A 19,487-nucleotide genomic window follows, 5' to 3' on the forward strand; every position below is an offset into this window, starting at 1 on the left:
GAAGATCCCACATGCCGCGGAGCAACCGGGCCCGTGTGCCACAACTACTGAGCCTGCGCTCTAGAGACCGCGAGCCACAACTACTGAGCCCGCATGCCACAACTACTGAAGCCCACGCACCTAGAGCCCGTGCTCTGCAACAAGAAGCCACCGCAATGAGTAGCCCCCGCTCGCTGCAACTAGAGAAAGCCCGTGCGCAGCAACAAAGACTCAATGCGGCCAAAAATTAATTAATTAATTTAAAAAAAGAAAAAGAAAAAAGAAAGCCCTTTGAGGTCATCAAGTCCACCCCCTTGTTTTAAAGATGGAGAAACAAGGGGCCAGTGGAGAAGGGTCTTGCTCTAGACGCCCACCCAGCGCTTCCCCACGCCCTGTTCTCCCATCACCTCGGCCGTCGTCTGCCACTTCCAAGGACTATCTCATGAGGAGATGCACCTGAGCCCCAGGAGTGCCAGCCGGGCTCAGAACTGCCTCACTCAGAAGCTGACGTGTCCCAGGCTTCGTTCAGTCACTCACACACACCTGGTCAGGACCCTCGGGAGCACAGAGGGTCTGTGAGGATGGAGACCCATAAACACACACACACACACACACACACACTCAGGACCTCAGACACAGCCCACCCTCACCCTGACTCCGACCCACTGCGCGCCCCAAAGCTAAGAGCACTACAGACCGCAGCAGCCTTTATCCTGTTACAGAGAAGGGCTGGGGCCGGGCTGGTTCATGCTCAGGCTGTGTCAGAAGGTGCAGGGTACTGGGGCCACGCAGACTGGACCCCAAAGTGACAATAAGTTAGGGGGAAAGTTCTCAGGCTGTCGTCAGGTTGGAGACGGGGCGGGGTGCCAAGTGGGGGCCCACAGAGCCACTGCCGGCTGCTCAGCTCAGCACTCCCAGGCAAGGCTGGCTCCAGAACCGGCACGGCCTCTCACTGAAACACAGCAGGACAGGGACAGAGGGAGGGGTACAAGGTCAGGAGGTCCGTGGCAGTCACAGGGGGCCCCAGACTCAGAGAGGAGAGGGCTGAGATGGCGGGGAGGGCGGGGAGGGCGGGGAGGGCCCGCAGGTCCAGGGCAGGGCTGGGACGGGCGGGGCCTCTCACCAGGCCTTCAGTGAATCTGGAGATTCTCATAATCTGGAGTTTCCTCATCTTCCATCTCCTGGGAACTCCGGCTGGCTGCGAGGGAAGGGGAGGTTGGTCTTCAGCTCACAAACCATCCCGCTCTCCTCCAAGGCAGCTCCCCCAGTGTCTGCCCTACCTCCCCCGACACACACCAGGCTTGGTCCTCGCCACGGGCGGCAGCTCCTGGGACACGTTCACATACTCCCGGCTCCCATCTGTGGGGACAGGTCAGAAGGAGGGACGGCCATACCGAAAGGGGGGCAGGCCACACTGAGGGTGAGAGAGGAGGAGGACACCCAGGCAGGGGGCGAGGGAGCCAGAGAGGGGGCGGTGGGCACCCTCAAGGCCGGAATGAGAGTGAGGATGGGGTGGGGGGCGTGAGAGTGAGGAGGGAAGGCAGACCCCAGCCACTCACCCAGGGACGCATCCGCACTCTCCTCACTCTCAGGAACGTTCACGTAATCTTCCCCCGACTTCACTGTAGGAAAAGCATTGGCGCCCACGCACTGGTACCCAGAGCCCCCGAGGCAGACACCCAGAGGCTCCCAACCGCAGCCCCCAAAGACTTTCCACATAACCAGCCCGAGACTCCTACACGCAGACCCCCAGAGACCATGCCAACCGTCGGCCCCAGAGGGAGGCAGGGAGGGCGGTCCGGACCTGCGACGCGGGTGGCGATGGACAGAAGTAGGACAACTTGACCAGAATTGATTAGGGGAAACGGAATTGTGGGAGGAGAGACAGCAGGCCCCAGCATGTCCCCCAGGTTGGGGAGCAGGGACGGGGAGCGGCTCGGGGTAGTGGGGCTGGGCGACACGTGTGCAGAAGGAAACAACACGCTGGGCTGGGCCGAGTCAGAGGCGCCATCAGCCCCGCTGGCCCCTCCTCCTCAACCAGGCCTGCCCTGACCCCCGTCTCCTGTCCTTGTCCCTTCCTAACGCCTAGCGCCATCGACGACATCTTATTCTTTCATGTGTTGACTTATTTCTCCCTGAGGATGTGGACAAGGCAGGCTTTGGAGTCAGACTGCCCAGGTTCAAGTCCAGCTCCAGCATTAACTAACTGTGTAACCTCAGGCAAGCTACCTAACCCCTCTGGGCCTCAGTTTTCTCATCTGTAAAATAGGGTGAGGAACGGTACCCACTGCGTAGGGGTGTTGTGAAAATGGTGAATTAAAATAAGGCCTGTCATACAGTAAGTTCTGCCAAGCTTCTGTTAAATAAACAAATCATTGTACAGATGGGACAAGTGAGGGGCAGGAGGGGAAGGGACAGGCTCAAAAGCCCCTGGGAATTGTGAGGTTTAATATTAATAAGTTAATACACATAAAACTCTTAGTAGGGCATGTAGTAGGCCCTCAATGATGTTAGCTGTTTTAATCACAACTCTACCTCATTAGATGTGATTATACCAGGGGTACCCAGTAAATATGATGGATGACTGAATGAGTGCATGAATGAAAATAAGCACTTGGACAGATGGTCTGGGGCTCAAGAGAGAGGCCATGAGTTGAGAATCAGGATGGCACATGAAGCCAGGGTGTGGAAGTGAAGACCCAGAGCAAGTACAGAGAGAAAGGAGAGGAATGGAACACTGAAGATCACAAGACACTTAGAAAAGCCTCCAACAGGCAGGATGAAACCAAAACGAAGGGAGAAACAAAGGAAACTGAAACAACACAGGAAGCAGAAGAAAACTTCCCAAAGAAACCCAAAAAAGATGACCTATAATCAATATCCTTAGAGATTTACGAGATGATATTGCCTTTGTGAAACAAGATAGGAGGCTATGAGAAAGGAACATTCAGAGACAAAGAAAGGGCTTTTGGACAAGAAAGACAAAATGAAAGCATAGAGTCAAAAGAAGAATACAGTCAAGGAAATCTCGCAGACAATAAAAGCAAAAGACAAGGAGGGAAGAGGAGAGAAAAGGTAAGGAAATCAGAAGATCGGAGCCGGAAGTCCCCCTATCTGAAGGACAGAAGTGCTAGAAAGAGAGAAGAGAGAAAATGGAGGGGGAGCAAACATCCAAGAGGAGAGGGAAGAGCCGAGGGGCCGCAGCACAGAGGGGCAGGGAGTGGTCAGATGGCCGACTCACTGGAGAAGGCGCTATCTCGGAGGCCAGGGTTGCTGGACACAGGAGCTGGTGGGACGGCGGCGCCAGTGGCCGGGACGCTGTCAGGAAGCACGACCCTGAGGGAAGTCAAGGAGCGGGTGAGCAAGGAGCCCTGGCCTCGGCTCCCACCTCCCGCCTGGCCACTCACAAGTAGCCCTCGTTGGGATAGTCTTCCTCATCCTCGTCTTCGTCCGCATCCTCACAGACTGCCTCTGGGGGGGGTAACGACACAGGGTCAGCAGAGCCCAGGACAGGCCCCAGCCTCCTCCCAACCAGGGCCGCCGGGGTCCCTGACGCACCCTCGTTCTCGTAGCTGGCCACACTGTTGGCTGCAGAGAGAGCGGGAGAGGGAGACTGAGCCAGCTCAGAGGGGCCTGTCCTCTGCCCGGCCCTAGCCCCATGGGCCCGGTTCCACGCTTACCACCATCTGAGTCCTGCTGGGAAGACGGCATGCGGTGGGAGCCTCCAGGCGGCTGTGGGGATCTCCTGGGAATCAAAGGTCAGAGGGCATGCTAGGGTGGGGCTCTGGGGCAACAGGGATTGCAACAGGGAAAGAGGCCCCCAATCCAAGCAGGTGAGGGGGTAAAAAGGGGGATTTGGAGGGGAAGTGGCCACTTACGGGATGGGGAGCAGGTCTGGCTGGCTCTGGAGCAGGTAGGTCACAGGCGGGTAGGAAGTGGCTGGTGGCCAGGGGGCGAGTGTGGCTGAGGATACAGGACCAAGCTGAAGGAACGACTCCAAAGCTCACGCCCCTACCCTGGACGAGGCCTCGAAGGGCAGACTAACCCCCGACACCCCTGTGCCCTGGACAGGCCTGCGGGGGGCACCCATCTCCCTCCCCACCCCCAGCTCAGGTCAAGGCCATGTGGGCAGCCACAGGGGGAAACTGAACAAAGGCACACGCTCTCCCACCCACGCCAGGAGACGCTCCCCCCGCATCCGAGGAAGGGGACCCTCCATGTACTCACGAGGTGGTTTGATCACGATGCTACTTGGGGTCAAACTAGCAAGAGAGACACAGCTTGGGTAAGCAGCTGGGAGAGGCCCCAGACCCCATCTCAGTCCCCTGGGGCCCAGCCCTGCATGGGGTATTGAGGGAGACACCCAGGGTGGACGGGGCAGACTCACCCATCGGAGGCAGCAGTGTCATATGAGCCTGGGGAAGAGAGGGCCCGTGAGGCAGGAAAAGGGGGTGACGAGGGCAGAGGGTGATGGAGTATGGGGCTCTCAGCGACTCGAAAAAGAGTTAAAGAGGGACAAAGGAGTTGGGGCGTGGGGTGAGGATCCCTGTCGGTGTGTCTGAGCATCTGGACACCCCACCAGTACCCACTCACCTGGCAGCTCTCGGCAACGCACACACAGTGCCATCAGCAGCACGGCCAAGAGAGGCAGCAGCAGGAGGCCCAGCACAAAGAGGACCAGGCTGACTGCCTCCATCTGCAGGGAGAGCTTGGACCGGGCCTAGCTGCTCGCCGCACACCCCTCCGGGACAGAGCAGCAGCAGGCCAAGGGCCAGGCCAGAAAGGGTACAGGGGCCGAGCGGGCACCAGGCTGGGAGCCTGGTGGGGGGCAGCTGCGCCCTCCTCGGGGGCTCCCTGGGTCTCCTCCCCTCAGCAGGCTGAGTGGGCGTCAGCGCGGGCTCTGGAAGACCCTTGAACCCAGGGCAGTCAGGCCCTGGCCCGGAGTCTGGGGCGCCAGCCACCCCTACACAGACTCTGTGCCCCAGTCCTACCTGCCCCTGGGCTCTGCGCCTGCCTCTCCTCAACGCCTGCCTGCCTGCGGCAGGAAGCTGTGGTGAGCGCCGGGTGAGGGCAGGAAATCATCGGGGCTCAGCTGGCTGCACCCTCCCCCTTCCCACCCCCACCCAGCCAGTGGGGAGGGGGAGAAGGCCGCCTCAGGAGCCACCCCGGGCCCTCAGGAAGGGTCTGCTGGTCTCCGGGACAAGGGGCAACTCAGACCAGTGGGAGGAGGAAAAGATACTTGCAGGCCAGCCAGCTGCCGTGCCCTCCACAGCGTGGCTCAAGGAGGCAGCAAGGAGGGAGGCCCTGACACCGGGAATTCTGAGGGCCCCAGTGCATGCCCACCCCACCTCACCCTGGCCGGCCTGCCAAGAAGGGCGGGCTCTCGGGGAGACATGGGCGTGAGTGACTCACGGTCACACCGAGCCAGCTCACTCCACCCCCTCATTCACTGGCCCAGAAGGGCAGGGATTTGCCTAAGGGCCCGCAGGAGTGACCCAACAGCCACTGGGAACCTGGGACTAGAGAGGGGGCGTCCCCTGCAATCCAGAGATCACTAGCACCCAGAGAGACTCCAGCAGGCACTTGGGGTCTGGCTACAAACTTTATTCAGTTACAAATAGCACCGAGCCCCTGGGGCTGCTCCACTGGTGGGGGATCCCCCTCTCGGACCCCCAGAATCCCCTCTTGGCCACCTGTGTAGTGTGTGGGAGCTGGAACATGGCCCAAGGCCCCTCCTAGAAAATGGGCCAGCCGAGGATTTGGGCCCGGGCACCTCCTGGGGTGGGCCCAGGGCCAGATGTGATAGATGTGCAGGTAGCAAGCGGTGACCCCTCAGATGAGCACACTGGACACGGGGACCCGGGTGGAGCGTCCTCTCTGGGGCACCACGATGCGGTCATCAGCAGGCCCGGCCTCACGCAACAGACCTGTCGGGGAGGGATCAGAGCCAGGGCTGGATGGACAGACAGACACAGGGCCAGGGAGGGGACAAACAGGCACTGGCAAATGGATGGGGCAGCAGAGCCACACAGTGGGGCATCAGCTCGTGGGACAGGGAGACCCGAGGCCGAGGGAGGGGAGGGCTGCGGACTGAGGGCTGCCAGGGACACGGGGCTGGGTGGGTGGGCGGATGGACAAGCAGGCAGCATCATGAAGTCAGGCAAGGAGCTGTGGACGGACAGCGGGGAGGCCCGACCGACCCTGAACGTGCAGCTGGGCCCGCCGGCGGTCGCCCTCAATGAAGATGGCAGCGCCCAGGAAGGCCGCGCCGCCCAGCGCCCCCATGAAGGCGCAGAGCATGAGCGAGAACTGCAGGGCCCGGAACTCAGACAAGAAGGAGGGGGGCCAGCCCTGGCGGAGGCGGTCGGAGATCTGTGGGGAGACAAGGAAAGAAAAGTCAGGGGAACGGAGAGGAAGCCCCTGAACTCCAGAAGAACGAAGAAGACTTAGGCCTGGACCTTACTGGTGGAAATCTGCCAAGACAAAATCGTGCCCACCCAGCTGAGCCTCCGAGGTGAAGGGCGCCTGGCACAGGGGACTCGGATGCCTCACTAGGGTGAGACCCTCTAATCTGGCCTGTGCTCAGGCCACTGGCCACCGGTCGGTACTGGGAATGTGGGGTCCCCCGAGCCCCACCCCAGGCCCAGCCAAGGGGCCATGCTCACCAAGCCAATCAGGTAAGGGCTCCCAGCGTCACCCAGCAGGTGGGACAGCACGATCTGAAAAGCTTCAGCGGTGGAGCGTCGTGTGGGGATCACCACGTACTGGGAGGAAAGAGGGGCAGGAGGCAGAGGGCGGGGACAGGGCCAAGGCTCAGCCTAGGCTGAGGTCAGGTGAACCCCAGCTCAGAGATGTGGCTGGGGTGAAGGGCAGGGCAGGCCCGGGCTACAGGCCCACCTGGGGTTGGACTCTGAAGTCAGTCCAGGGCTGGGTTTTGAAGAAGGGGTGAAGGTCACAGTTCAAGGCAAGTGAGGTCCCCTGCCCCCACTCCCTGCTCCCATCAGCCTCTGGGGTAACCCTGGGCCACCTACTCACCAGCAGAATGTCAGCCACAATGGCCCAGTTCATGGACAGCAGTGTCTCTCCAATAAAAATGAAAATCTGGGGGATGGGAGGTAGGCGGTGAAGGAGGGGGAACAGGGGTGGGGCGTTGGTCTCATCACAAGAAGAGCAAACACATGGAGGGTTCACTAGGTACCAGGCCCATCTATTAACTCATTTAACCCTCACAACACCCCTAGGAGACAGTTGCTACTATTATTCCCATTTTTACAGAAGATGAAACTGAGCACAGAGAGGTTAAGTCACTTGCCCAATGTCACACAGCTAAGAATGGCCAGAGCTGAGATTCAAACCCAGGCGTTCCCACTCCAGAGTTGGCTCTGACCCTAGTCCTGCCCCAATGCACCATTCCTCCACCCTAGACCCAGAACACCCCCTTAGACACCTGCTGGCTACTCACATAGGTGGCCACGATGCTGCCACGGGCGCAGGCGAGGGACAGGAAGAGGAAGGGTGAAGAGCCCAGGAGGCCAGCAGCACAAACCAGCGGGTCAGCCCGGGGGTTGGAGCGGCGGAGCCGGCGGCTGATCTCCACGCCCAGGCCCACACCCAGGACCCCGGTGAGGCAGGTGATGAGCCCAAAGATGAGGCTGGGGGAAGGGGAGAGGCAAGGGGGCTAGCCTCACCCCCATGGCCCAGAGAGAAAGATCGTCCATCCCGGCCACCCTCACAACCCAGGTCTATCCAGGCACAGCACCCCATGGTTCACAAGAGGAAGGCACTTATTCCCAGACTAGGAAACTGAGACTCTGGGAGAGGAAGTAGCTTGTGGAGTCAGGATTCAAACTCTCCTTGCCTGAGTCTGAATCACAGACTCTCTCCACTTCATCCCCTGCAACCTGCAGGGCCACCCAGCCCAAACCCCATGTGGGTACCTGTCAGAGGAAGAGCAGGAGTCTCCAGGAAGGCAGGGGGGGGTCTCCCCCAAGACCACGCGGGAACGCAGCAAGAAAGCAGGAGCCCAAAGAGCCAGGGAGCCCGTGACAAAGGCCACAGCAGTGAAACCAAGGGAAGACAGGATGAAACTAGGACTGCAGACAATTAGGAGGGAGGAAGTTAGACTCCACTGAGGTATCGGTGTCAGAGACCTCTCTTCTCCCTCTCTGGCTTATTTTAATAGTCAGGGCACTGAGTCTGGAGGCTGTACTGGCTTCCAGGATCTGGGCCTGTAATTCAAGCAGCTGCCATAAGGGGGCAGTGGTGACAGAACTCCTGGCCTTAGGGTAGGGCCAGCTGACAGAAAACAGAACAAAGACCATACCCATGTAAATCTCAAACTAGACCTGGGGGAGGCCTAGGCTGATGTTGGGTTAGGATGGAACTGAACTCACTTTCTTGCCAGATGTTGGGTTAGGATGGAACTGAACTCACTTTCTTGCCAGAGCCCTCAGATCTGCCCACCACGAGGTGGGGTTCAGGGGTGGTGAGTCTGAGTGGCGCTCCACAGCTCCCCTTGGCGGCTCCCGTACTACCAGGAACAGCAGCACAACAGCCACCACTCCTAGACCTGGTGTCACCTGGGGAAAGAGTGGGCTTCAAGAAAGGCACAGACGGGGAGACACTCAACCCTGGGGGCTGAGAGAAAGTGAGGGTGTATAAAAGCAACTCAGGCCCCAAGACCTCAAACACCCAGTGAGTGCCTGCTCAAGGAAGCTGAACCTGTGATTGAGGGGAGGGGGTGACTGCCACTAGGACGTGTTTCTGTTTCTGCAAGCCTAACTGCTCCCTCTTTAGCAACAGCACCCTAATTTTCTTTTGGGAAACCACTCCCCCCATTTCTCTCAACCCATGTGGTTCAAATAGGGTGGGGCTTATAACCCAGACTTGGCCAAGAGTAATGTTAAACCTCCCAGGCCTCAGTGATTGAGTCAGTGCCAGCATGTGACCCACGTTCATCTAATCAGACACCATCCAGGACTACTGCTCAAGGATCCAGGGTGCTGAAGTTTCTAAACGGGAAGATAAACATGTGGAGCTTTCACTTGCTTGAGAAGGAAGATAACAGAGGAAAGTAGAGCTGAGAAAAGGATGATCAAATTCCTGTGACACTGTGGGAGTCCTGCATCCAGCTTTACCTGAAGCTCACCCTGGGACTTTCCATTATGAGAGCCAATACAGTCCCATTTGGGGGCTTACAGTTGTACAATGGGCTTCTATCACCTGCAATCAAGAGTTTTAGCTAGCACGCGGCTTCGCAGCGAGGGCAGCTAGGCTGCTTGTAGGCTTGGCAGAGTGAGCACTGCCTTCAAAAGGGGGTGTCTGACGGTAGAAAGGGGGAATCAGTGAGTGCACTGCTAACCTTTCCCCAGGCTGTGACCCGACTCACCCGCAGAGCCCAGTGCCAGTCGCCGGCCGCATCCTTCACTTTGGAGCCTGCAATGTAACCCAGACCACTGTGGGAAGGGGGTGGGGGAGGAGAAGAGACGGCTGGTCAGTCCCGTTCCAGGCAAGGCCCTTCTGCCTCCCCACCAGGGCCGAGGTCCACTCACCTGCCCACAGGGATGGCAAAGTAGAACACGCTGAGCATCCGACTCCGCTGGTCTGCCACGAAGAGGTCAGCGATGAGGGTGGGTGCGATGGTGGAGTAACTGGCCTCCCCGACCCCCACCAGGCCCCGGGTCAGGAGGAGCAGCCAGAATCGCTGGGGAACGAGATATGGGGGAGGTGGCACCCCACCCTGCAGCCAGCCTCCCAGCCTCCCTCACCAGCCAGCTCTGGAGAGGTGGCAGAGATGGCAGGAGAGGTCTGGGTTTTAGAATCAAACAGACCTGAGCTTGAATCTTGGCTCCACTACTTACTAGCTGTGACTCTGAGAAAGCAACTTAACCTCTCTGAGCCTCAGTTTCCTCATCTGCAAAAGGGGGATAATAACAACTTGTTCACATACCTATTGTGAGAACTGGACAACAAAAGGTCTATTCATTACCTTGCACCCAGTAGGTACGAAATAAATCTTTATTTCTATCTGTCCAAACCACCCAAGACACCCCAACAGTGAATAATGATCTTAGGCAGGGGTTTATTTGTCTACCAGAGACACCAAAGCTAAGAACAAGGCACGATCACCCAAGGAGAGTGTGTAGTGTCCGGGGCTGAGGAGAAAGAGTCCCAGGGCAGAAAGTGAGAACAGACAGAGGTGATTTCAAAGGAGCAAAGAAGCAACAGCCAGGGAGGCAGGACGAAAACCAGAGAGGGCGTCACAGAAGTTAGAAGAGAGTTTTCGGAAGGAAGAAGTGGGTCAACAGAGCCAGAGGCTCCCAGGAGATCCAGCGAGAACAGGACTAGGAAGTAGGAGCTACAGCTAGCAACTGAGAGGGCACTGTTGACTTTGGCAATGGAACGACGGGGGCAGGTTAGCCAGCAGTGCTCAAGGGGGTAATGGGAGGAGAGGAAGTGCAGGCAAGGCGAGAGCCTCTCCCCAGCTGCTCCTTCACCCAGACTGGAGCTTCCCTCTGGGGAAGTCTGACTAGGAAGAGGAAGACGGAGAGAGGGCAGTCCTGGTAAGGTCTTTCCTGTGATAGAGAAATGTGAGTGTTTAGGTGTGCAGTGGAAGGAGGGGATGATGGACAGAAGAAGGTTCTGGAAGAAAAGGGGAGAGGATGGGGTGGGCAGACAACTCAGGCAAGCAGGTTACAGAAGACGGCATGGACCAAGGGAACCGCACAAGTTCCCCGGGCCCAGTATGCAATGACTCCAAAGAGGAGCAGCAAAGACTGATGGGGGAGTCAGGGCCGGGGGAGGAGAGGGCAGGGGGGGAGGGCAGAAGCAGGAGCCAGTGTGGGACCTCACCTCTCTGGGGATGAAGGACGACCCCAGTGTCACCAGGGACCAGAAGGCAATGCCCCCACACATGAGATACTTCCGATTGTACCTGTCACCCAGGTAGCCAAACACAGGTGCCAACACCATGTAACTGGAGATGAACACTGGGGGGAAGCAGAGAGTCACAGCCCAGCCCCAGTACCCCTACCCCACCCCCAAACCAGCTCAGGGGGGCAGGAATAACTCCCAACCCTGAAACTATCAGAGCTTCCTGCAAGCGGGGGTTGGGGGAGGTAGTAGTCGTCCAGCTCCATCTCCAATGTTCTTCAAATCTTCCATTGTAGAATGGATGGCCCAGCTGACTCATCCCTTCCTCCATACCCTGGTCTACAATGCACTTATCTGATCTAGCCCCTCCCTACCCCTCCAACTTCACGCTTATCCACTCTCCCTCTCTGCACCCCAATGGCCCCACTGCCAAGTTCAATACCACCTTAAGGCTTTGGGCACCTGCTGTCCTCTCCATCTGGAATTGTCTCTCCTCTCCCCTGAGCTCCACAACCTCAGCTCAGAAACCTTCCCAACCACCCTCAGCTCAGAAACCTTCCCAACCACCACATATCCAGTCTCTCTCTATCACAGCTACTCTGTCTTCTTTTACATAACAGTTATTTCTATAGAAAATTATCTCATTATTAGTTTAGGTTTTCAGGAACTGTTGCCCCCCTCATGCACAGCAAAATGCTGGCTCCAGGAAGACAAGGACTGTATTGGCCATGACTGTGTTTCCATCATTTAACACACTGCCGAGCACAAAACAGGTGCTCAACAAACATGTGTTGAATGAAAACGTGAAGAGGATTGCCGAGAAAGACCTGGTTTTTTTTTTTTTTTTTTTTTTTTGGCTGAGCCACGGGGCATGTGAGATCTTAGTTACCGGACCAGGGATCGAACCCCCGCCCCCTGCATTGGGAGCACAGAGTCTTATTCACTGGACTGCCAGGGAAGTCCCAGACCTATTTCTTCTCTAACTCAACAACTCTTTAGAGCTTTGCAGACCTGGACCTATGATCCCATTCTCATTCCATTAAACTTTGGCTTAAATAACTCCAGTTCCTTGGTGGCCTGGAGTGGAGCAAAGAACACTGCAAGACCTGGTTTCAAACTCTTCTGCCTCGAACTTGTTGTGTGACCCTAGGCAAGTCTTAACTCCTCTCCAAGCCTCAGTTTCTTTATAAAAATGTAGATAATACTACCTACTTTCTCTATAAAACAAGAATAATAACACCGACTCCTTGGCTGATAAAAGGATTAGAAGACAATGGGTGTAAAATGTCTTTCCAAATTCATTGGATGTTATCAGTACTTCCTCCAGGGCCTGGCACATGGTAGGTGCTCAGAAATGAAGGAAGGAGGGAAGGAAGGAAAATAGGACTTGGCTTTGCCTTTCCCATAAATCCCAAAGTTCTGAACAAGTAAAACTCACCTCTTCCCCTTCTAGACACCCTCTTCTGCCATTATTTACTGGGTGCCTACCATTTTCCAATACTGTACTATGCACTTCACAGGCATTATCTCATTGAATCCTCACATCAGCCCGATGAGGTGAGCCGGGGTTATTACTAGTTCCAGTTCACCGACAAGGAAAGTGAGGCTTAGAGAGGTTGAGGGCCTTGCCTACCATCACATTAAGTGAAAAGCTGGTATATAAACCCAGGTCTGTCTTAACCGTTATACTAAACTGACTCCCTCTTTAAATCTCTTTAAATGTGGTGTCCTAATCGAACAGGACAACCTCAGGGCAGAGCCATGGCCATCTCCTCCCCTAGCTTGGCCACCGGACCTCCCAAAATAAGGCCCCAGGCACGCCAGCATGTGGCCCCAACTGGGGTAGAACAGAAAGAAGAGGTGCTGTGTGCCCAGGAGGGGCCTCCACTCACCGGTCTGGATAAGGCCGGAGCTACTGTCTCCGATGTCGAAGAACTGCTCAATGTCCGGAAGGACGCCTGGGAAGGAGAAGACTCAGGATGGGTTGGCCGAGGCAGCCCCACCTTCGGGACCCCGCTCCCATCCCCCTTTCTAACTTTCTCCCAGAAGTCAGTACCAGCCACGGTGAAGCGGTCCATGTAGTTAAGGAGGTTGATGTAGCACAGCACGGCCACTATGAGAGCCGAACGGCCCGAAGACAAGCCCGTGATGCGCTGCAATCCCTCCCGGTCTGGGACTTCGGGATCCTCGGACTTCGGGTTCCCCATGGACTCCGGCAACCCCGGGTTGCCGGGCGCAGGCCCGTCGTCCGTGTCATCCGCCTGGCTGAGGAAGGGCGCGGTGTCGGACCCGGACATGGTCCCGGGGGCCGCGCCCGCCCGCGCTACGGTCCCACCGACGATCCCACCTGCGAGGGGAGGAGGCTGGAGAAAGGAGGATGGAGGGAACCCAGGCGAGGGAGGTGCGCTCGGACACCGAGAGGAGCTTGCTCCGAAGCACAGAGCACGGGGGATGGAACCCGGGCTCTATCATGCGTCCCCGCCCCGGCAGACACACCGCGCGGAGGGACGAGTGGAACGTCGGTGAGATCAGAGACAGGAACGGGTTGAGGAGAGTCCGATCCCCCGCCCCCTCCCGGTTGAGGCCACCCCTCACGCCAGGTAGGAGCCCACCGCATTCGCGGTTGGTCAGCCACGGCGCCGCACCACCGCTACCGCCATATTGTCTAAGAGCCGGTCATGTGACACTGGAGCAGGGGCGGGGCGGTGGACGCCACGGCGGGCCAGCCCCTGACGCGACTACGGGGGCACGCGCGCCCCTGCGGCTTTGCCGACGTTCCCGCGTCACGTGACTGTGGACGGTCGCCACGGTCCTCGGCTGCGTTCCCGCCGCGACAGCCGACCTAAAGGTGTCTGGGTGAGCTGTTGCAGTCCCTCCCACTCTGAATCTCGGCTTCCTTATCTGCAACGCTGCTTGGCAGACTTCTTATTGAACGAGATCAAAGGAGATAATGGAACCTTAAAAGATTCTGGATATACAGTAGTACTGTAAATATCTCTAGACGTGCCAACAGACAGTTGCGGTTTTTAAATTTTATTTATTTATATGTATTTTTTGGCTGCGTTGGGTCTTCGTTGCTGCGCGCAGGCTTTCTCTAGTTTCCGCGAGCAGGGGCCCCTTTTCATTGCGGTGCGCGAGCTTCTCATTGCAGTGGCTTCTCTTGTTGAGGAGCACTGGCTCTAGGTGCGCGGGCTTCAGTAGTTGTGGCACGCGGCCTCAGTAGTTGTGGCTCGCAGGCTGTAAAGCACAGGCTCAGTAGTTGTGGCGCACGGGCTTAGTTGCTCCATGGCATGTGGGATCTTCCCAGACCAGGGATCGAACCCGTGTCCCCTGCATTGGCAGGCAGATTCTTTTTTTTTTTTTTTTTTTTTTTTAAGAAGGAGGCTGGGATTGTCGGACAGTAACTCTTTATTTTTTTTTTTTTAATTTTATTTATTTATTTATGGCTGTGTTGGGTCTTCGTTTCTGTGCGAGGGCTTTCTCTAGTTCCAGCGAGCGGGGGCCACTCACTATCGCGGCCTCTCTTGTTTCGGAGCACAGGCTCCAGACGCGCAGGCTCAGTAGTTGTGGCTCACGGGCCTAGTTGCTCCGCGGCATGTGGGATCTTCCCAGACCAGGGCTCGAACCCGTGTGCCCTGCATTGGCAGGCAGATTCTCAACCACTGCGCCACCAGGGAAGCCCCGCAGGCAGATTCTTAACCACTGCGCCATCAGGGAAGTCCCAACAGACAATTCTTACTCTCTTCCCCACGGTGTCCGGTTGGGGCTTCATACCTGCTCAGTAAGTGTTGGATGAATGAATGAATGGTGAACAGCGGCCCCCGTCCCTACCTTTCGGATTCCCCAACCCAGCTGAGTTTTCCCTGCAGACGTTTAAGAAAGTGTCCCCAGACCCCACCGGCCGCGTCTGGAGCCAGTTTTTCCTCACCTCCAACTCTGATGGTCTCACTTGGAACAGGCAGGGGCTAAGGAGACTCCTAGCCGTGGACGGGGCTCGAAGACCACAGAGCCCTGGCACCAAAACAGCTTGGTTCCTGAGTGCCTCGCCGCCCCAATCGCCAAGCTACATCTAGTAAACATACACTCTAAGTAAAGTTAGTGTAGTTCTATGCAAAGGCAGCTTCAAGACCCCGCTTCCAACCAGACCTCTAAGTCCCTCTGCCGAAATTCTAGAGTCTCATGATCTTGGGACCCCCGCAAGAGGACTTATCAGAAACTCTTGAGTCACTGCCCTACTTGGCGTTGCCCCAGGAGTACTTCACGTTTCAGAACCTTAAGCCTGGTCTCCCTTTAGGGTCTAAAGGAAAGAGATGGAGAGGAATTTCAGATTGTAGTCACTGAATTTCCTCAGTACTATTGAGTAGCTACTATATGCCTGACATTGTGCTGGGTGTCAGGCAACCGCAGATTTACCTACCCTCATAGAGCTTATCTGAAGGAGCTTTTGCATGCAAAAGGTGCACCTGTGAAATGAAAAGGCAAGCCACTGATTGGAAGGAAGTATTCGCAAAGCATGTATCTGACAAAGGACTTCTATCCAGATGTATAAAGAACTCTTAAAACTCAGTAAGACAAAAACACAATTTTTGAAGTGGGCAAAAGATTTGAACAGACATCTCACAAAAGAAGATATATGCAGAGCACAGGGAGATCAGCTCGGTGCTTTGCCACCACCTAGAGGGGGGATGAGGAGGATGGGAGGAAGATGCAAGAGGGAGGGGATATGGGGATATACGTATGCATATAGCTGATTCAGTTTGTTATACAGCAGAAACTAACACGACACTGTAAAGCAATTATACTCCAATAAAGATGTTAAAAAAAAAGATATATGAATGGCCAACAAGTATATGACACCATTGGTCATTATGGAAGATAGAATTAAAACCACATTAAGATACTACTATACTAGAATAGCTTAAAAAAATAAACGCACTGGGACTTCCCTGGCAGTCCAGTGGTTAAGACCCTGCACTTCCACTGCAGTGGGCACGTTTTCGATCCCTGGGTGGGAACTAAGATCCTGCATGCCGCAAGGCGTGGCCTAAATAAAGAAATAAATACCCTGATAAAGTACTGGAAATGATATGAATGTTTGTGGGAATGCAAAGAGTACAGCTACTTTGAGAAATAATTTGGCAGCTTCTTTAAAAATTAAACATACAGGGCTTCCCTGGTGGCACAATGATTAAGAATCCGCCTGCCAATGCAGGGGACACGGGTTCGAGCCCTGGTTCGGGAAGATCCCACATGCCGCGGAGCAACTAAGCCCGTGCGCCACAGCTACTGAGCCTGCGTGCCACAACTACTGAAGCCCTTGTGCCTAGAGCCCGTGCTCCACAACAAGAGAAGCCACCGCAATGAGAAGCCTGTGCACAGCAACGAAGAGTAGCCCCCGCTCTCCGCAACTAGAGAAAGCCCACGCGCAGCAACGAAGACCCAACGCAGCCAAAAATAAATTAATTAATTTAAAAAAAAATTAAACATACACTTCCCATATGACCCAGCAACTCCACTACTAGATATCTATCAACAAGAAATGAAAACATGTCCAAACAAAAGCCTGTATGTGAATGTCCATAGAAGCATTATTCGTCATAGCCAAAAAAAATGAAAACAACCCATGTATCCATCGACAGGTGAATAGTATATTCATACAGTGGAACACTGCTCAATGATACATACAGTATGGGTAAATCTCATAAACATTGTGCTAAGTGAGAGACCCCAGACACAAAAGACTGCATACTGTATTATTCCATTCATGTAAAATCCAGAAAAGGCAAAACTAATGTGACAGAAAGCAGATTAGTGGTTGCCTGGGGCCAGAGGGAGGAGGAGGTACAAACAGGCACCAGGAAACGTTTGCAGGACTGTGGACATCTACTAAAACTCATTGAACTGTAGACTTAAAATGAGTGAATGCTTAGGCATGTAAATTAAATTCCATTAAGCTAAAAAAACATAAAAAATCTGTAGATCTGTAGTCCAAACACAATACCTCTGGACATTAATGAAAATAAAACTTTCTGGTTATAAAGACAAATATTTTGATGCTAATTGGTTTTGGCAAATGGGGAAAATATTTGGTTCTTCCCCAAGTACAGGTGACGTTTATTTATTTATTTATGGCCACGCCTGCATGTCATGCAGGATCTTAGTTCCCCCACCAGGGATCGAACCTGTGCCCCCTGCAGTGGAAGTGCTGAGTCCTAACCACTGGACCGCCAGGGAATTCCTCCAGGTGCCTTTTTTTCTTTTTTCCTTTTTTTTTTTTTTTTGGCTGAGTCAGGTCTTAGTTGCGGCACACGGGATCTTTGTTGAGGCATGCAGGATCTTTTCATTATGGCACGTGGTCTGGGTTTCTCTCTAGTTGTGGCGCTCGGGCTTCTCTCTAGTTGTGGCGTGCGGGTTTTCTCTTTTTCACCCATGCGCGTGGGTTCCAGGGCGCATGGGCTCTGTAGTTTGCAGCATGTGGTCTCTCCCCGTTGAGGCACGCAAGCTCTATAGTTGTGGTGCGAGGACCTAGTTGCGCCGCGGCAACTAAATATCCCACTAAAATAGGGGATCTTAGTTCCCTGACCAGGGATCGAACCAGCGTCCCCTGCATTGAAAGGCGGATTCTTTACCACTGGACCACCAGGGAAGTCCGCCCCACCCCACCCCCCGCCCAAGGTGCCTTTTAATTTTATGGATCTCCTGATTAAAATTCCTTTAAGTTCAGATAAATAAATATGTCTGTACAGGTCTATTGGTTTCAACTGGAGCCCAACTTTTGCTCTATTTGCTTTGGAAATTGTGGTTTGTGAAATATAAGTACGTGTGGAATTTCTTGGGGAAAAAAGTTAATCCATGACAAGTGCCACAAAAAAGAAGTCTGGCATATGGGTATTATAAGGACCTGATAACAGGGACATTTGACCTGGTCAGGGAGGTTTGAGAGCCTTTCTGAGGAAGTGGTCCCTGAGCTCTGCAAACAAAATAAGAGTAAAGAGCATTTTGCTCAACATCCAAGTCTACAAAGATTAACCTGCTGCAGCCGCTGACCAACAGCGCACTCGGTGCTTCAGATGAAGAGATTAACCAGGTAACGGGATGAAGCACTCTGCTCCAGACAGAGGAAATTAAGGATAACAGGATGCTCTGTGCTTTGGATAAACAGGCTTTTAGGTAGCTAATATGCATTTCAGGAAGAATTTTAATGAACCCCACTTCTTGCATCTTCCCATACATAGAAAAGCACTATAATCATTAACTTGAGAAAACTGCTCTCTGTGACTGGCAGTAATCTTTTACCAAAATGTATACTGACTGCTTGTACTCCCTGACCAAAATATTTACATGTAAACTGGCCTCACCCCCTACCTCTTTGGAGCAGTTTTTCAGAGCTATCTGAGAGGCTGTCTCCCAGGCTATAGTCCCCAGTAAGTCCCTGAATAAAACCTCAGATGCGGGGGAGGGGCAGTCATTGACTTCCCAGGAGGGAAAGAAGAGCAGTCCAGGCAGCAGAAAGCATGTGCAAAGGTCCTGCCACAGAAGGCAGCATAATGAACACAAGGGTCTGAAAGCAGGGCAGTGTGGAGAGCAGTGAGAGAGGGAGGCTGGCTGGGGAGCGGGCAGGGAGCAGGCTGGGCAGGGCCGAGGCCATGTTTAAGTATTTCCTTCATTTTGAATCAGATTTGCATTTGAGAAAATCACTCTGGCTGGATGGGAAGGGTCCAGAGGGGCAGCAAAGCAATTTATCAGGTGGCTGTGGCACTAGGCTGCAGGCTGTGATGACTTGTACCAGGATGGGACAGAGGGAGGGAGGCGAACTGCTTTGGGGCAGTTAAGTTGATTTGGCGATGAAGATATGGACATGAAAGAGGTATCAAGAGTGAAACTTAGGGAATTTCCTGGCAGTCCAGTGGTTAGGACTCCTAGGACTCCATGCTTCCATTGCCGGGGCCCAGGTTTGATCCCTGGTCAGGGAACTAAGGTCCCACGTGATGTGTGGCACGGCCAAAAAAAAAAAAAAAAAAAAAAGAGTGAAACTTAGATGGATGGGATGGATGGTAGTGGGATTCTTTGAGACGAGGAACTTATTTATTTATTCAACAAACATTTGTTAGGTAACTACTGTGTGTCAGACACAGAGCTAGGGATCTTTGGGAAGAACAAGATATAGTATTTGTTTTCAAGGAACTTACAGTCTAGTAGGGAAGAAAGACATAGACCAAGAAAGACAGCTCAGGACTGTCCTGAGCTAGACCCATTCCAGGCTAAGGTGGGACACACAACAGAGAATGTGGCCAGTCCTGTGGGGGGCTTTATGGAGGGAATGGCAAGGGTTGGGACACGGTAGGCTTTAAAGGTGTGAAGCTACAGGAAAAAAAAGGAAAATAGCATCTTGCCACTCAGCAGTGCAGCAACACCTAGGAGCTTGTTAGAAATGCAGCATCTCGGGCCCCACCCCAGAAGTGCTGATCCCCCATCTGCATCATCACAAGCTCCCCAGCTGATTTGTGAGAACATTGAAGCTGTGAGAAGCACTCGTCTTGTTAAGAATTCTGAGTCTTCAACAGGCCCACCTGGTTTTCCGTCTGGCTCTGCATTCCGTGGCTGTGCGGTCTGGGACAGGTTAATTCATCTTAGCT

At 54.5% G+C, this 19,487-nt stretch overlaps 2 protein-coding genes across 5 annotated transcripts; both read right to left on the reverse strand.

Annotated features, from left to right (window-relative positions):
- Positions 1 to 719: 719 nt before the first annotated feature.
- On the reverse strand, positions 720 to 4,675 carry LAT (linker for activation of T cells). Its single transcript, XM_061209161.1, has 11 exons — positions 4,573 to 4,675; positions 4,367 to 4,394; positions 4,207 to 4,241; positions 3,858 to 3,942; positions 3,660 to 3,724; positions 3,387 to 3,567; positions 3,221 to 3,315; positions 1,539 to 1,601; positions 1,276 to 1,338; positions 1,103 to 1,177; positions 720 to 931 (listed from the first exon to the last, which is right to left on the reverse strand). The coding sequence occupies exons 1-10, from the start codon at positions 4,673 to 4,675 to the stop codon at positions 1,110 to 1,112; spliced, it is 786 nt and encodes a 261-aa protein (XP_061065144.1). The 3' UTR covers positions 720 to 931; positions 1,103 to 1,109.
- Positions 4,676 to 5,568: 893 nt separating this feature from the next.
- Positions 5,569 to 13,516, reverse strand: SPNS1 (SPNS lysolipid transporter 1, lysophospholipid). 4 transcript variants are annotated; one of them, XM_061208275.1, is made up of 13 exons: positions 13,199 to 13,516; positions 12,908 to 13,112; positions 12,744 to 12,809; positions 10,831 to 10,967; positions 9,531 to 9,682; positions 9,368 to 9,434; positions 8,413 to 8,558; positions 7,917 to 8,072; positions 7,442 to 7,631; positions 7,015 to 7,080; positions 6,645 to 6,743; positions 6,180 to 6,351; positions 5,569 to 5,906 (listed from the first exon to the last, which is right to left on the reverse strand). In XM_061208275.1, the coding sequence occupies exons 1-13, from the start codon at positions 13,466 to 13,468 to the stop codon at positions 5,812 to 5,814; spliced, it is 1,821 nt and encodes a 606-aa protein (XP_061064258.1). In that variant the 5' UTR covers positions 13,469 to 13,516; the 3' UTR covers positions 5,569 to 5,811. The 4 variants fall into 4 exon arrangements, with proteins under 4 accessions (XP_061064258.1, XP_061064260.1, XP_061064261.1 ...); XM_061208277.1 differs by having other exon boundaries at positions 12,908 to 13,198; positions 13,464 to 13,498; XM_061208278.1 differs by having other exon boundaries at positions 13,464 to 13,481.
- Between the last annotated feature and the right edge of the window lie 5,971 nt (positions 13,517 to 19,487).

This window comes from Eubalaena glacialis, chromosome 13 (genome assembly GCF_028564815.1).
Source record: "Eubalaena glacialis isolate mEubGla1 chromosome 13, mEubGla1.1.hap2.+ XY, whole genome shotgun sequence".
NCBI classification, from domain to species: domain Eukaryota; kingdom Metazoa; phylum Chordata; class Mammalia; order Artiodactyla; family Balaenidae; genus Eubalaena; species Eubalaena glacialis.

Bases quoted from the DNA above. Each gene is read 5' to 3' on its own strand.
- LAT (XM_061209161.1), bottom strand. From the start codon at position 4,675: ATGGAGGCAGTCAGCCTGGTCCTCTTTGTGCTGGGCCTCCTGCTGCTG. The intron at 1,602-3,220 runs GTGAGTCGGCCA...CTTTTCCTACAG, and splicing joins CCGAGATAGCGCCTTCTCCA to TGAAGTCGGGGGAAGATTAC. The intron at 1,178-1,275 runs GTGTGTGTCGGG...CTTCCCTCGCAG, and splicing joins CGTGGCGAGGACCAAGCCTG to CCAGCCGGAGTTCCCAGGAG.
- SPNS1 (XM_061208275.1), bottom strand. From the start codon at position 13,468: ATGCGGTGGGCTCCTACCTGGCGTGAGGGGTGGCCTCAACCGGGAGGG. The intron at 10,968-12,743 runs GTGAGTGGAGGC...GCTTCCCCCCAG, and splicing joins CTCCGGCCTTATCCAGACCG to TGTTCATCTCCAGTTACATG. The intron at 9,435-9,530 runs GTGAGTGGACCT...CCCTTCCCACAG, and splicing joins TTTGCCATCCCTGTGGGCAG to TGGTCTGGGTTACATTGCAG.